General features: G+C 44.0%; 1 protein-coding gene across 1 annotated transcript in view; it reads left to right on the top strand.

The window, feature by feature from the left end:
* The window catches only part of ANXA2 (annexin A2), a 42,391-nt gene extending 26,343 nt beyond the window's left edge, over positions 1 to 16,048 (top strand). Inside the window, exons 4-13 of the mRNA XM_061157283.1 lie at positions 1,456 to 1,550; positions 4,732 to 4,845; positions 7,961 to 8,051; positions 8,964 to 9,043; positions 10,371 to 10,430; positions 12,084 to 12,177; positions 12,755 to 12,850; positions 13,273 to 13,331; positions 14,566 to 14,688; positions 15,680 to 16,048. Coding sequence (XP_061013266.1) covers positions 1,456 to 1,550; positions 4,732 to 4,845; positions 7,961 to 8,051; positions 8,964 to 9,043; positions 10,371 to 10,430; positions 12,084 to 12,177; positions 12,755 to 12,850; positions 13,273 to 13,331; positions 14,566 to 14,688; positions 15,680 to 15,739 — 872 coding nt within the window. The 3' untranslated portion in view covers positions 15,740 to 16,048. The remainder of the gene's footprint in view (positions 1 to 1,455; positions 1,551 to 4,731; positions 4,846 to 7,960; positions 8,052 to 8,963; positions 9,044 to 10,370; positions 10,431 to 12,083; positions 12,178 to 12,754; positions 12,851 to 13,272; positions 13,332 to 14,565; positions 14,689 to 15,679) is intronic.
* Positions 16,049 to 17,320: the final 1,272 nt, after the last annotated feature.

Genomic DNA, 17,320 nt, shown 5'->3' with positions numbered 1-17,320 from the left:
GTAACTGACTAACACTAGTATGTTGTTTAGTTGCTAAGTTGCATCCTAACTTTTGCCACCCCGTGGACTACAGCCCCCCGGCTTCTCTGTCCTTGGGATTTCCCAGGCAGGAATGGCAACCAGAGTGGGTTGCCCTTTCCTTCTCCAGGGCATCTTCCTGACACGGAAATAGGACCCATGCCTCCTGTATTGGCAGACAGATTCTTATTGCTGAGCCACCTGGGAAGCCCTAACATGGGCATAAAATTGCTTAAAAATGAGTATATAAATACAAAAATAAATCTTATTTATTTTTATACCCAGAAATTCTAACTTTCTGCTTTTGATCTTTCTAAGACATTTGAGAGTTTAGAGTATCTTCTCTGTCAGTCTGCTCATGACCTCTGCCTCAGAGCATGACAGTTTTGACCTTGACAACTCCTGATTTCCTTTAGGCCAGGATGTTTGCAATTCATGTATGACCCTGTAGGCTTATCCACTGTGCTCTCTCTCACTCAGAAATTACCTATCCTATTATGGCAAAGGCTCTTCCTTTTATTAAACAAAGTTCATCATCAGTCAGGAGAAAGACCTTTCACTTCCCGAATTTTTAAAATTGTGCTCTCTTCAGTTAAATGGCATGTTAGGAGTATTTCTGATGTAAAATTGGAAACTTTCAGATACCAGAAGGCATTGCTTATCTTTGTAAATACACATGTTTCAATTAAAATAGGTACTAAAATATTTTGGTGGCACTTCAAAGCTCCCAATTTAGATTTAATTTAGATTAAAACACTTACTCTTTTTAATAAAGTTATAAAATTGATTATTAAAATTGCCTATTGAAGATTAAAAGCAGTGGAATGTTTATTTTCCTTACAAAACAATTTGGTCTTCGGTAAGTAGGATTGTATTAATCAATTATGCTATTAAAATACAACTGCCATATTAAATCTGACTCATTTGTCATGACAGTTTCTATAATTATAGAAATTATACCTAGCTCTTATATAGCCATAATCCTGCAATAAATATAAATAATTGTCTCTATTAATTCAGGTCGCAGTTACTGTCTATTAAATCCCCAGTTAAATGGCAATTTGGGGACCTTCATTTAAAATCCTTCTAAATCTTTGTTGTTCATTTGACTGCCAGAGCCCCACAAATGCACCTCCTACTGTTGATTTCAGAAAGCAATTTATGAGTAAAATAGTTTTTTTTTTTTAATACAGATATTTTAGAGGTCCAATTGGACTTGAGGTTTGAGACTTTCAGGAAAAAACAGAGGATGTACATGTTGCGTGGAGGGTGCTGACAGAAAAAAAGAGAACAAATTTTAATGTCTTGGTATTTCAGTTTAGAGAACAATACATATATATATATCAGGTTTAAAAAAAAATGCTTAAACCCTTCTTTGTAAGCCCAAAGGACTAGAGCATATGGTTGAGTAACTCTTCACAACTTGTATCTTTGTAGGTGTGGATGAGGTCACCATCGTCAACATCCTGACCAACCGCAGCAATGAGCAGAGACAGGATATTGCCTTCGCCTACCAGAGGAGGACCAAGAAGGTACGCAGGCTCAGGGCTGTAGGGCATTGCTTGTCGAATTTCAGTTCCTCAGGCATTAGTTTTTCGTTTCATGAGTTCTGGCTCTTACCAGCAAGCGCCTTCGGGACCCCTAGGGGATCCAAAAATTTCCCCTTACATCCTTGTAAGAGTCACAGCTCACACATGTGTGGCCCCTGGGGTGCTTGGAGCTCATTCATACAGACCACAGCATCTTCCAAAGCCAGAGCATGTAGAGGCAACAGTTCTGGAAATAGAAATAGAAAGGCTGGGGAGAAGCAGCAGCAGGTATCGTTTACTGAATGCTTACTTTGTGCTGGGAATGCGCTTCTCTATATGTAGCCACTCATTTCATCTTCATGAGTTCTGCTGGCTCTTGATAAAATGTTTTTAATTTAATCTTAGGACACTAACCTCTATTGAGTATTGATCCTGACATGCACCTCTCATTAAGGTAAAAAAAAATATTCACTTGAGTTCTTAAGACCTTTGGAACCACCAGGATTTAGTTAGTGTAGTTTATTTGGTCTCCAGGCTATCTTCAACATGCCATGCTGCCATTGCTGAAAGGGTCTTCTCTGGTTTTTTTCACTTGCTTGTCCACTAGCAGTTAAGGATCAGCCCAGCACTTGTTCATCCTTTATTTTGTCGCAGTGTTAAGAAATTTTATTTTTAAGGACAAGCTGCTTTATTTTTAACTTCTTGCTATTAAAAGCATTTGATTTATTCTTGGACAGTGCCGTAAGCATGGCTTCCCGCAGCTCCCGTTTTATAGTTTTCACTCATAGTCACAGTGGAGGTGAGCTGAAAGGATTCTAGAAAAGATGTTCATACACTTGGGGTGACATGACCCCCAGGGTCCAGGGAGTTGCAGGTCAAGCCCAAACCCAACCTCTCAAATAGTTGGAAAGGACATAAATAGGAAAGTATGTGGTTTCTTTCCTCTCATATGCAATAAAGCTGTTCTTCCACCTAGACTTATGCTAACCTACTGTAGTGAGGCATGGAAGGGAGTGTTTATTTCTCTACTTTCCCAAAAGGATCTGTGAACTGGTAGAGCTGAGTTCAGTTGGAGTAGAAGGCCCAAATGTTTGGACAAAATGCCCAACTCTTTGGACAAAATGTAATTGCTCCTTCAGCTGTTGCTTACAGGACATGATCTTCAAACACAGTTGGGTGTGAACACACAAGTGTACATTGAATCATAGAAGCCTGGATCTCAATTTCAGATGAGATAGATGGAGAACCAAGCTCTTACATACCCTGCTGGAGGGAAGATACTACAGAATCATGCTGGGTTTGGTGATGTCACAAGCTTTGCTGTGGGCTGGGGTCAACTCACTGTCCTACTGATTTCTTGATGTCTGTCAGCCTTGGACTAAGGAGAGTTGTCCTTATTTTAAAGTGACATACATAAAATACTTAAGATAACTTTCTGCACACTTATTTTTGTTTTATTTTTCCCACACTGTGCGGCATGTGGGATCTTAGTTCCCGGAACCTGTGCCCCCTTCATTGGGAGCATGGAGTCTTAACCAATGGACTTTCAGGGAAGTCCCTTGAGATAATTTCTGAAGGAAATCCTCAAAGCAGAACCGTATTGTTTGCATAATAATGGGGAAAGCCCTGTATTGTAGTCTTTAACAATAGGGACCAAGTCTGCCTGGGTGAGAGGCAAGCAGGGGCACAGCTAGTAGAAGTGGACAGGCGCTGGGACAGAGGATTGATTTTAATGTTTCTTTCATGTCCGAGCAGATGCCAGGTTTCTCTGTACAAGGAATGGTCGTATTTTATTTGTCAAACATATCTGGAGTTTCTGTAGAGTGCAAAGCCCTGTGCTTGACAGTGTGAGAAGCAGGAAGTTGACCGCCCATGAGAAGTTTATTATAGAAGTGGAAGAAGTCAGTAGGTGCCCAGATGCTATTTGAGATCTGAACAGAGAACGGATGGAGGGAAGACTAAATTTGGAATTACCTAACCTCAAGGTTCCAAGTTAGAAAATTGATGCTATAATTGGAAGGAGTAGCTTTGAAAGTCCCCTCCTAAGTGCTAGGTGTTACTAGGACTTGGGGAAGCCGGAGAAAGTAGGTGATGAAAGGGTTGGTCCAGACGATCTCTAAGACCCATCTCAGTCCTCGACGTTTGTGAATGATTTAAGAAGATTCTCTGAAGCAGGCTGCCATCACCTCTTAGAGCCTGCATGCACCTCTAGAGGCTAAACATGATAGATGCCATGGGTGCTGCTAGAGAGCAGGGGAGGAAAAAAGAAGGGACAGAAGAAGAGGGAAAAAGTGAAAAGAAAGAACAAAAATTACTTTAACAAGAGAGTTCAGCCATCACTCTGCTCATGGTTTGTAGGAAGTTTAATCCCTGAAGAAGCATCTGTAAAAGCCACATCGAATTGGGATATCTGTCTGCATGTGTGTTGCTGACTCAGGCCTCTGACTTGAAATCAGTCAGTGGATTTTTTATGGTGACAGTGGAACCTTTAAGAAACAGTACACACACACACACACACACAGAAACAGTACACAATGGGGAAGTTAAGAAGTGAATGGGGGGACTTTATCCTCACTGCCTCTGTCAACACCATTCCAACTTGGCATGGAAAACAGGTTCTCTTAATAGGTGAAGTGTTTTGCATAGGAAAACTTCATGAGCCTGCTTCCAGCCACGTGGTAGCCTCTGGTATCAACTGGAGACTTTCTGGAGCCCCCTCTGGCACAGTTGCACAAAGTCTTTTACAGGAAGTTATCAGCAGGCCTCGAGGGCTCTGCTTCCCTGGCAGCTCCCTACTCTGACCGCCTCCTTCTTAGCAAGGCCCTTGACCCTGGAAAGGGCCCTGCCCTCTGTAGGCTGAATGACGGGTGAGTGTAAGCAAGTTGTGATGAAAGGCATTCACTCATAGCTTTTTGAGGCTGTGTGCTGCTCTGGTTTCATTTTATTTATGGGGGAGAAGGCAAAATCAACTTGGATATTATCAGAGCAAAGTCTGATCTTCCAGTTTCTGACCTTTGGGTCTGGCCAAAGGGAATGCAGTTGAAGAATACCTTGACCCAACACCCCAGAGTTGTCAAAGAATCAGCCTGCTTTACAAACATAGGCCTCTGTGTTGTCTTATTAGTTTTAAAGGGACCATCGGTTAACAACCAACTTTTCCATGTTCTCGCCCGTTTTTCTGAAGGAACTTGCATCAGCATTGAAGTCAGCCTTGTCCGGCCACCTGGAGACAGTGATTTTGGGCCTATTGAAAACACCTGCTCAGTATGATGCTTCCGAGCTGAAAGCGTCCATGAAGGTAAACACGTGTAAGATGCAATCTCTGTCAAATCCGCCATTAATATTTGTGAATTACAGCTTTCTGAGTATAATTAGGTGATTTTCGGTTTTGTTGAATTCTCATTTGGAGTCATTTTGGGGGAATGAACTGAAGCTTTAAGTCTCAGGATTTGTACCAAAAATATTTCAATTACTTTTTTTAAGACTGTAAAGAAATTTCATGATGCAGAGAAGTCAGTTACCAGCTGCTACTGCTTGGCACCTGGGCAATTGGAATACCATTTGGAAAAACTACTTCCTTGATTACACTTCCTCCTTAAAAAAGATTTGTTATGACATTAAGGCAAAAGTAAACTCGTAGCTTTTGTTAAGTGAAGCTTAACAGAAATCTGCTGATGCTTTTTTGGTTGTTTCTTCTTCTGACCTTCTCCTTGCTGGTCCCATTGTTTGATTCAAATTTTGGGCAAAATCAGAATATCACCGTGGATATTAAGGGCGATTTCAGATCATGAATGGTTCCTGTGTTTTCAAAGCACATGCTACTGAGTGTTGTTTGTATTTTTGCAGTTATTTTGAACATGGATTTTAAGGTTAAAGTAGATAGTAAAAATTCTAGGTTGCAAGTGCCCCTGTATTTTATGTGTACCTAAAACATCAAGTGTTACATAAATGTAATAGATACATAAACGCATGTTACAGCAAAGCATAGAATCCTTTTCATAAGGTGCCTGTGACACTTTGAATAATGTGTCACTGCCCTCTGCTGGTAAAGCTGGTTAAAGCCTCAGTATAGAGGGAAAAGCTTCAGTTCTGATGTTTCATTCTAAGTCCGAGTGTGTTTTCTGTGATGCCACCATTTCTGAATTAATGGAGAGACAGACCTGTAAGCCTGTCACTAGCTAATGTTACAGTTCAGTTGTCATCACTTTTCCCACAGAACACTTCGAAAGAGAGGCAGCCTCCCAGCCAGGCATTTCCAGGCCCCAAAAGTTGATAGCTCAGGACTGCTATTTGCTCTGAAATCAGTTTTCCGGCTTAAGTCTAAGCTGTGCTCAGTTTATTTGAGCAGACTTGCTCTGAGTTATCTAAGTAGACTATGTTGTAGGGAAGGTGTAATTAAGAATAAGATGTCAACAACACTTAAAGGTCCTGCTTGGTAAAAAGAACACTGAAAACACTCAGTCTTGGGACCTTTGGAGCTGTGGATGAACCAGCCTCTTCTAGATTTCTTCTGACCATCATCACTTCAGATCAGTTTATCTTATTTTCTCCAAGAATTCATTTAGTTGTGATTTGTATAATTTTACTTGTATCAGTTACTAGGTATTAGTGACCTGAAACAGACCTGTAAGAGCTGTCCATCACCATTGTAATCTCTGTAACTGGGTCCAATGAAAGGTGCTTTGACTGCTGGATCTTTGACCTTGGGCCAGCTCGTCCATTAGCTATCACAGCTGAGTACCCTTCTGAAATCCATAAAGCTCCGAGTGACATTAACTGAACAATGCTTAAAAAAAATCTGTTTTGACTTCTGGCAATACCACTGGCAATATCTGCCATATGTTACAGTAGACATTGCCCTTGTGATGGGAGCTGTGGACAGTCTGTGGAAAGCTTGGGCCAAGTTTGAAATTGCCAAGGTCACTTTTAAATATAGAGAAAAAACACTGTCAGAATTTTCCTATATTAAAATGGGCATATCAGTGATGTAAGAAAACAAATCTATGTTGCTATACCTGTTTTATATTTCAACAATGTTAAGAAATAACATTTCTTCCAATGCATAAGTTATTTTTTAGACTATATTTACATTCAAGATTGACAAACTGCCCCTTAAAATATCTGAAGATGCTTGGTAGTCTCTCTATAATATTTATATAGAATGTTGTATAGACCTTTTGCTAAGGGAAGGAATTTTGGTTTTGCAAGCACCTCTACAAATCATGATTAAAAACTCTGGGAGAAGAGGCCTTGGCTCATAGATTAGATTGAGGAATAAAATTCAGAATTGACTATTAACCTGAGGCTTAGCTCATATTATACAAACCACTTTTTTAGGGGCATATAAACTCTAATAAGTTTAATTAATAGCTGACACACTTTTCATGTGGATAAGTAAGTTTCTTATTGTATTAACACCTTATAATTGATTTACATTTTAAACAGTTGTAATTCTGCTTAGTTCAAAGTGATATTTCCATATTCGGAAAGATGAGTATTAGAGAATCCTGATTATTAAATCTTGACTTTGATCATGAAGCCAGCTTTGAAATACATGTTTCATTGAGTCCTTTCAAGCTATCTGGCATGCCAGCTCAAAAGTGTATATATTAAATTTGAATACATCACCCATCAAATTCTCATTCCTTAATAAAGTGTTGGTGTCTAGGTTTATTTGGCACTTCATTATTTCCTTTTGCTTCTCTAAAATGCCTGAAGAGTGCATAGTAATCAAGCAAAAATGGAAGTACAAGAATGAAATTTTTAACATTAACCCAGTTTTACATTTCAAAGAGGTAAAGCTAAAAATTTTATCTTATCTATACCTTTCCCTCATAAAAGACTTATTTCAATCTAACAATGCTGGCCGCCAACGACAGCCCAAAATCTCTATATTCCTTTATTTTAAATTAATGAGCAGAATTCTGTAATAAAGAAAATGATTTGTCTATGAAAATAATGGCAGATTATTAGAGGAGTTGAAAAATAAAGAAACATAGGGAGAAGATGAAGTTATTCATTTTATAAACCCATCACCAAAAAGGGCTGTATTTTAACATTTTGGTGTATTCCATTACTGTCTCTTCCCGTTTCACTATATGTTTATATATAGTGGGGAAATATATATATGTGTATATATATATACATATGTGTGTATATATATATATAGTTGAGCTAAGAAAAAAACATGCCTGTTAAACCATCCTTTATTCTAGTGAAGCTTTTTTTTTTTTTAAGGAATAGAATATAACATTACCTTGTGTCAAGGAATCAGTACATATCCCTCAGGTGGAATGCAGAAAGGGGCGCACTGCAGACCAAGCCCGTGCGTGCAGTTTACCTGATTGAGTTCAGAGAAGTGGGCTATTGGCCAGGGGGTTTCCCTGCTAATGTCTGTGCTGCCTGGTTCCCAGGGCCTAGGGACTGATGAGGACTCTCTCATTGAGATCATCTGCTCAAGGACCAACCAGGAGCTGCAGGAAATCAACAGAGTCTACAAGGAAAGTGAGTAGCCCCAGGTCCATGGTGCTCCCACTCCACCTTGTTTCTGGGACCACTCTCCTGGCCCCCTGGTCTGGTGTTCAGGATAGGATCCCTGGATTACATATGTAGAAACGCCTGCCCTCTGGACTGTCCAGGGGTTTGCTGTGACCAGGTCACTCTCCTCCATCTCCTGATGGCCTGGGCGTTGTGATTACATCCCCCTAGAACTAGTGCAAAAGGATATACAGGAGGGGAAGCAGAGACTATGAAACAAAAGAGATCTGATGGGGAGAAGTAGAAAGTATCCCCCATGGATTTCATGTACTGAAAGCTGTCCAGTTTCTGCTGAGGAGATTCCCAGACTTGACTCCAGATCATTGTTTCAGGAGGCAGGAGGACCCATGTGCACCAAGCAGTGTAGGAGGCCAGAGGTGGAGTAGATGATGCACCTTACCTGATATGTGGTACTTCATTTCAACATAGGTGTTATTTTGAGTAGTAAAATACAAATTCATTCAAAAGTACTCTTTAATTCTTACTAGTTTTTTGCCATTGTGCATTTTCTCAATCAGTAGATAAAAAGCACAATTGTGTGTGTGTGTGTGTGTAGTCCTCCAAATATTTTGATGTTCTAAATAAGTATAATGAAGAAGTTTGGGAAATAGTATTTTAGCTAGACAGGAGGTCCCTGATCAAAGGTGAGCTTGAGGATCCCCTGTCTGAGCCTGCTCTGTGTATCCCCTGTCACTGATAATAATATAATAATACTAGTTCTGATTTTATGAGGGTAAAATTCCTTCTTGAGAATCCACCCTCATTTTTAGGGGTATATCCACGCTGCCACAGGTTTCTGGAGGCTTAGTGGGCAGGGGATGGGTGGGGTGGCTGGCTGCGTAGGCAGGAAGTGTTAAACCAGATGTGTTGTTTTCCAAGTGTACAAGACCGATCTGGAGAAGGACATCGTTTCCGACACATCTGGCGACTTCCGCAAGCTGATGGTCGCCCTCGCGAAGGTTAGTTTCCGGTTTGTTTCTTTGCCCTTGCTTCCTCCCAAAGCAAGTTGCATACCTCATTTTATACTCGGGAGCGAATTAACTCAGTCCTCTGGGCCTGCATCAGAAATTCCAGCTGTATTTTGACAGTGGGTTTGCACTGTCAACTGCAGAGTTGTCATTTTTGTATAATAGGATTTCTTATCCTGCAAAACCGTATGTGCAGGTGGACTTTGGGGCCAGAGGAGGAAGAGGCAGCTCTTAGCTCCTGGCCTGGATTTCTGTGCCAGCCTTGTGACTCGGGGAAAGTCATTTTGCCTCTCTCTGTCATCACATAGGACCCAGTGGGAAGTGACCCTCTTGTTTCTTTCACCTGTTATCATTTCTTAAGGGATGGTTTGCCCAGGTAGTGGTTTGCCTGGAGAGAAGATCTTTACTTGTTTGCCAAGGTTGACACATTAATTGTAGATGAAAGGCATTTCCCTTCTGAGTTCTGACCCACGTGCAGTTTAATGCCTATGAGCACTGCAAGGGAAGAGGAATTTCACCCAGGAACCCTGAAGACAAGTGGGCATGCTCCATCCTGGCCCCCACACCTCCATTGTTGTCACAGCTCCATACCGCCCTCCCTAGCTCCCTTCTCTACCACCTGCCCTGGGTACGGCCACCCACCCATCATTTTGAAATCCACTTGTACCGTTTTACTCCCCTGTCAAAACTCATTTCTTCTGTATCAAATACAAACTCTCAACTGCCTTCAGGCATCCTCTGTACCCTGGCCCTCCCTTAGTCTTCCTCCCTAGGCTTTTCCCCTGCTCACCTCACTCCTCTGAGCCGTTCCTCTTGCATGGAGGGGCTTTCTCCCGTTCCCCCATACCACCCTCATCTGACGCATCCTTTGGGTTTACCTCAGCTGTAGTCCATTGTCCATAGGCTTTGCTGATGATGCTACTTGACAGATTTCTGCATTTCACATCTACTTAGAGCCACAGATACTGTGTTGCTTTACTATTTATCCCATCCTTATTTCTCCTTCTGGATTGTGTGTTCTCCGAGGGAAGGAATTTAAATATCATTACCTTTTTGGGGGGTGGACAGAGGGTGGATTCTATAAGGTGCTTAGCCCAGGAATGGGTACCACAGAGGGTACAGTGCCCCACTTCACTGCCTCAATTATTGTAATAATCCTTGGTCTTGCCTAGACTTTTAAGTGAAGAAGAATTTTCAGAGGCTGTCCATTCAGTAAATAGTGGCTTATATGAGTTGGGGAGAAATCAACATTTTCATTTTTAAAATGTACATAGATATACATTTGATGTTCTTTCTTTCTTTCATTTTTTTTTTTTAGGGTCGGAGAGCAGAGGATGGCTCTGTCATTGATTATGAACTGATTGACCAGGACGCCAGGGTCAGTGCCAAGCTTCTTGGTTTGATGTTTGTTTTCCTAGTCTATGGATAGTCAGTGTAGTCATCTGTCCTGTGTAACAAAATTCCCTTGAAACTCAGTGGCATAGAACCACAAGCAGGTATTATCCCTCAGTGTCTGTGGGTCAGGCACTGGGAAGTGGCTTGGCTGGGTGGTTCTGGCTTAGGCCTTCTCATGAGGTTGGAGACAAATTGTTGGCCAGGGCTGCATCCTCTGAGGGCCTGACTGCGTCAGGAGGCTTTCCGGATGACCCACCCACGTGACTGTGACAGGAGGCCTCAGTCTCTTTCCACATGGGCCTCGCTAAGGGGCTGAGTGTTCCCACAGCATGACAGCAGGCTCTCCCAGAGGGAGTGATCCGAGAGAGACAGTGTCCGGAGGAAGCCAGGTGCCATTTAGGATGTGATCTCAAGAGCCACACACTGTCACTTCTGTCACACTCTGTTCATTAGAGGCAAGTCCCTAGGTCTAGCCTCCAGACAGCAGAAGAGGAGGTAGGCTCCATGTTTTAGGAGGGAGAAATGTCAAGGAACCTGTGGACTTCATTTTCACTTTCTGGGAGCCATAGTTATAAGACCTTGTAATGCTGGTGTTAGTTACAGGATCGGCATCTGACTCACATTTGCTCGTCCAAGCTTTGCTTTGTATGGAGGAACCAGTTTCCGCAGGGTGGGCTACACTGTACGCACTGGTGTGCGGTTGCTCCAAATGAACCCTGATACAGCATACAGCACGCAACAGCGGAAGGAGATGGTAGCGGCGTGGCCAGGGACAGGGAAGCTCACGGCCCTGGTGGCGGGGGAGAAGACGAGGGAGGCAGACGTCTTCCTTTCTGGCCAAATAGAAGTCCCGCTGCTTCCCGTCCCATAGTCACTGAGAACTAGTTGGGGAGCTGATGCAGATCACTATGAACTGCCTGCCTTTCCCAGAGGGTCGACAGCTGTCTCGACGTATTTCACAGGAGCTGACGAACAAGGTTAATTTTAATTCGTTTTAGTTTTAAAATTCAGTATATTTCACACAGCACTTTTAGCAGGAGGTAGAAAAGGCTTTTTAATAAAGAAATGGAAGTTAGGCTTTGCAGCACCCAGATAGTGAATGGTCACTCAATGAGTATTGTCTCCTGCGTAAGCCTTTTTCCCTCCTTCCTTGACATTCTTAACATTACTTGTAGCCCCTAAATTTTCTAGAAACTGAGAATGTGGTTGAAGCAGCTTTTTTTCCCAGCTACATCATTTTCTCAGTCTCTAAGAAGCCCGGAGTGGGTGCCTGACCTGCAGCTGTCTTCAGCAGATGGAAGGCGCTAGTGAGCGTTGGCTTGTCCTTCTGTAGATGAGTAGAAGCTCTTGGTTCTTCCCTCGGCGTTCAGGGAAGACTGGCTCAGCATCAGCCTCACAAACAACCTAGTCTCATACTGCATGTCTGTGCCTCGGGAAGACTGCTCTTGATCAAGACTTTGACACTGATAAGAAAATCACACATTTTTCCTGCGCCTGCAGTGCCATCCTCCTTTCTCATTTGGCATTTTGAATCCGTAGATTTGGTTGTTTGTTTTCTTTTTTTCGTGTGATGTGTTTTTAATGACCTTGCTCTCTGGATTGTGGTGTTTACTTTCCTGGCTGGTTGTGCTCATAGGATCTCTATGATGCTGGTGTGAAGAGGAAAGGAACTGATGTTCCCAAGTGGATCAGCATCATGACCGAGCGGAGCGTGTGCCACCTCCAGAAAGGTGGGTGCTGCTCTGGGGAGGTCTTAGAGTCCCGGGGCCTGAATGAGGGGCCCTCTCAGTTGGGTCATTGCTGACAGGTGTCTGTTGGGGCTCGGGTCTTCCAGAACAGAGTTCATTCTCCACTCTGCACCCTGTAATCTCATGCATTCCTCACCAAATCCATTCAACCTTCTCTCCCATTTTGGATCCTTTTTTTTCCCCCTCCTAAATATTTTCCATGTTTAGTGCCTGTTTGGTGGACTGCCTCTTCTTGTCTACGTCATTTTATCTTGCCATATTTTTTGAAATAAGGGACTTGGCTGGGTGCTACATACTGTTTCTTGTAGCTTAAATAAAATGGGTTCCACTCTAAAGAGATCAAGATGGTCAAAATATATGCTGTGGGCTGTGCCATTCAGGACGGATGCATGGTAGGGCTGTCCCAGGGCAACTGGAGCAGTGTTGGCCCTGGTTCACAAGGCAGTCCCTAACCCCTAGAATGCTGTGATCATCCACGTGTGTGTGATATGTAACTGTGTGGGTGACCATTGACAGCTCTCTTATTGGCTCTGTTACAATAATTGTTGCTCTTCTTTAGTATTTGAAAGGTACAAGAGCTACAGCCCTTATGACATGCTGGAGAGCATCAAGAAGGAGGTCAAAGGAGACCTGGAAAATGCCTTTCTGAATCTGGGTAAGCAAGTGTGCACCCCTTCCACGCCCTGGCCCCGCCACTGCCCCATCCTAGCAGACGTCAGCTTTCAGTCCACTGTGCTGAAGCAGAGAAGTAACGAAAGACCATCCTGATTATTCTAGTGGCTTTGGGAAGTGTGACTTCTTTATGTGTTGCAGGTAGTTTCATAATCTTCACCATATGAATTTAAGATGTAGGACTGAAGAAGGGCTTACGTTGGTAAAATGGACAGCTGCCCAGGCAGAATAAGATAACCAGCGAAAGGGCTCTCTCCCTGGGGGGCACGCACATATATGCATCGGTTTCTGTGGCCCTCAGGCTCCCCTGGTTTAAAAGCACTCCGGGCTTTAGAGGATCCCTGGTTTTCCCTGAGCATTTCCCACTGTGCAGCCCATTTGTTGACCCTTTTCTTCTCCCCGCAGTCCAGTGCATTCAGAACAAGCCCCTGTATTTTGCTGACAGACTGTATGACTCCATGAAGGTAAGAGCAGCCGGCTGAGAGGTCCATGTTTCCACACTAGGCTTTCCTTTCTTTGTGGCCCAAAGTCTCCTTAACCTAGTGGATGGCGGAAGAGACCCCATTGTCGAGGTGACCACGCTGGTCAGCTGTGCTCGCCCCTGACAGATGGAGACCCACAGTCCAGTGGTTTTCAGTCTTCTGCCTCTCCCAGCGACTTAGTGCGTTTTTGTGGACAGGTAGAAAACAAAGTGCTACAGGACAGAAAATGCCAGATGGCATTAGATTCCTGCTCAGAGTTCTCAGCGATTCCCTCCTGGTGCCGCAGAGTAAGGATGGGCGAGGAAGAGAGAGGTTATTAAGCAACCACTGTGCAGTAGGCATTGCACTGCTGACTTCATCTTTAATCATTACTGAAAAACCTACGGGGCTTGTGTGGCCATCTTCTTTCTAGAGGAGGAGAATGGAGCTTGGAAAGCTTTCGGCTTGCTTGAGGTTGCATAGCCAGACTTGAACCTTGGATCTGTATGAGTCCAAAGCCAGCCCTGCGCTTTTCCCTTCAGTGGCCGTCTCTTCCCACAGCCCCATCCCCTTTTCCACTTGTCACATGTGCCTCGTGCTTTCCGGCTTCCAGGCCCTTGCCGCCTCTTCCTGGGCCACCCTCTTATCCACACGGCCTCTCTTCCCTTTCCCCGTAGGTTCCATGTCACATTTGACCTGTTCTCTAGTATAAGATTCTGGAAGTCAACTCAGTGGTCCTTATTGTTTGTGCCATTCCTGATGGCACAGAGCTGTGGTGAACGTGGTTACGTGTGCTCCCCGAGCCCCTAGGAGCCAGGAGCTTTGTGTTACACGTGTGAACGCTCATGCTTTAACTCTGAGCCCTGCAGTAGTTAGTGCTCAGTTCACGCTTGTTAAATGCATGGTGTGCAGGGGTTTGTGCCACTGGTGTGTTTGGAATTCCAAGATGCTCATTGTTCTTCAGGGAACAGTTTCACTGTTATTGTAATCTCTTAGGGCACCATCAAGAACCTAGATCAGTTCCATGAACAAGAGAACCTATTAGACTTTTTAATTTTTTTTTTTTTTTTCTGGGCAGCAGGCAGGATGTTAGTTCCCCAGTCAGGGATTGAACCCCTGCCCTCTGAGTTGGGAACTTGGCCTCTTACCCACTGGATCACCAAGTCCCCGCTAGACTCCTTTTTAATGATGAACACTGTCGGTGAATTGTAACTTGTAGTGTGCATTTGGTTTTCAGGGCAAGGGCACTCGCGACAAGGTGCTGATTAGAATCATGGTCTCGCGCAGTGAAGTGGACATGTTGAAAATTAGATCTGAATTCAAGAAGAAGTACGGGAAGTCCCTCTACTACTACATTCAGGTAAGGCCCCCCGGCCGTCAGGGGGCTGGGGTCCCAGGCAGGTGTCTGGCAGAACAATGGCAACATGGTGGTTTTCTGTTTCCTAACTCCCCAGGGAAGAGATGCTACTCATCAAATATCAGGGGTTTATTCTCAAAGTGCTATTATGATGTGTCCTGGAAAGTTAAAGAATCAGGCAAATATTTTATATTTCCCATACCTATTCTACTGTGATAGTTGGCGCTCATGACAGTGATCCTGTAAGACTTGCTGACATCCTGAAAAGACTTCAGTCGATTCAAACTGCATTTTATTATATTTCCATTTCTTGAAACTCCTCTGTGATAAGCCTGGGCCTCATTTCCTCACCCAGAACCTCCGTCTCTTCCCCTGGTCTAGCCTGTCCCCGTTTTGGAGGGATGGAGCATCCTTTTATAAGCACCGATTGCAGTCACCGGGGTCCCTCCCACTGTGTTTAGTTCAGATATATGCTGCAAATCCCTTTTTCTGAAAATGTCAAAGGCATGTCAGTGGTCACCAGAGATGAATTCAGAGCTGAGCTCACTACAACTAGGTTTCACAGGGCATATGTTTAAAATTCTGGGCCCATTTAGACTCTAAGTAATTATGTCCTTAATCTATCAGTTTCTTCCCATGTGACGTTAAAAGTCCACAAAACAACACAGGGAGACAGGAAGGGGCCTCGTGTATCTTCTCTGGAAGGGTGCAGGCCAGGGAGAAAGAGGGTGGTGTCTGCAGGACCTCAGTGCAGGAGGAGCAGACCAGGTTCTGTCCTCTGGTCACTTACCATGTTATCCCCAGAATCCCCTGTTCTCTACGCTTGTGGCAGTAATCCCCCTGGACCACTCTCTGAGGATCCTCTGGTGGTCTGGGGGCATCTGGGCAGGTCCCACAGGGCCTTCATGTGCCGTGGGCCTGCTTCTCTGTTCCGGCAGAATTTGCATCTTTCTCCTGACCCAGAATTTCTTTTTTTCTCCTCGGCCATTTGTAGCAAGACACCAAGGGCGACTACCAGAAAGCGCTGCTGTACCTGTGTGGTGGGGATGACTGAACCCCCGCGACGGCCCGAACGTCCAGGACAGCTGCTGCATGCTCCAGCTAACGGTTCTCCACAATCAGCTTGCAGCTAACAGCCCCCCGTGCCCATCCCTGGGAGGATGACATTAGCACTGCCCACCCCGCCCGCTCTTTTGTTAGTTTAGTTTCCTACGCATTACCTGGCTTTCCCGGCTAGTCCCTCTTTATAGCCAAAGAAATGAACATTCCAAGGATTTGGAAGTGAAATCTATGATGTGAAACACTTTGCCTCTCGAGTACTGTGTCATAAACAAATGAATAAACTGAATTTTTACTTTAGGAACAGGTACTTGTGGACCTTGCTCTCAATTAATTGTTTCAAAATCAAGACATGCTTCAGGGTTGTCTTATTCAGCTGGTAAGGCTGTCCCCCCGAGGAAGAAAGCTCTTGAAAGGAGCTGTCCAATATGGTAGCTACTGTCCAGATGTGGCTGTTTACATTTACGTTCCCTTAAATGAAATAATTTAAAAATTCAATTCCTCAGTTGTGCTATCGACATTTCAAATAATCAGTGTCCATATGTGGTTAGCACCTAGTGTACTGAACAGCACAGGCAGCATAACAAAAGTGGATGGGTGCACTTCTCATTATAAACAGAGGTTGTATTGGGCATCTGTTTACCCAAGGGATTTATAGTACCTTTGGGAGAAATCCCAGGATGACCCCCTTCATCTCTGCTCATCTTTATACAGGTGAAAACCAGTATCTGCAGGGGCCTCAAACTGGGAAAAGGGGCGGGATGGTGTGTTCACCAAATACTGCAAATGTTCCCAGAAGAGTCAGAGGAATAAACAACATCCTGTCCCAACCTCGAGGGCTCACGTGTCAATGAGTCAGGCTACAGCATTCTTGTCCAGGCAGTGTAATGCAAGTGGACAGGGGCACAGAGAAGAAAGCAGTTTTCCTGGGAGGATTGAAAAGGATGACCCAGAGAAGGAGACATTCCAACCTCACCCTGAAATCTAAGGGAGAGCATTACAGCTGAGAGGAAGCTCTCCACACACTTCACATGGTCTTGATCATGGAGGAGAGCTAATCCTTACACCATAATCCTGGTTCACATTTCACAAGGCACAAAGGGTCAGTGCAGTGTAAATTACATCCCTCCTACTCTCCTCCCAACCAGCCAGGTGCTTTCCTAGAGTCACGTGGTTTCTGGTCCTTCCTTCCATGGATAGGCTGGGCTGCAAGCTAAACAGGTATGTGTACTGATGTACCTATCTCCATTCACCAGGTGAAGACGCTGTTCCTAGGCTTCTAGCCCAGGACTCTGCGGACAGCTTGCTCATACAGGTACCTCCCCTCAGCTGGGGGTAGGGCTGGGGCAGTGTTGATGACTATCCCTAAATTCTTACATTTCCTGTTTGTAGAGGATGCTCTGGCAGTTGCTAATTCTTGACTTCTGGCTAATGTCCAATGCACTTAGTGCCCTGCAGGTCTAGGCAGTAATGGAAATGCAGGTGTGAAATGGGCTGGTTGGACAGAGAGGGGAATCTGGAGAACCTCTGCCCCACTTTTCAGCTTTCAGATCTGGTGAAAACAACACCACATTAA

The sequence above is a fragment of the Dama dama genome, chromosome 12 (genome assembly GCF_033118175.1).
Source record: "Dama dama isolate Ldn47 chromosome 12, ASM3311817v1, whole genome shotgun sequence".
Lineage (NCBI taxonomy): Eukaryota > Metazoa > Chordata > Mammalia > Artiodactyla > Cervidae > Dama > Dama dama.
This window is presented reverse-complemented; position numbering and strand designations above follow the sequence as displayed.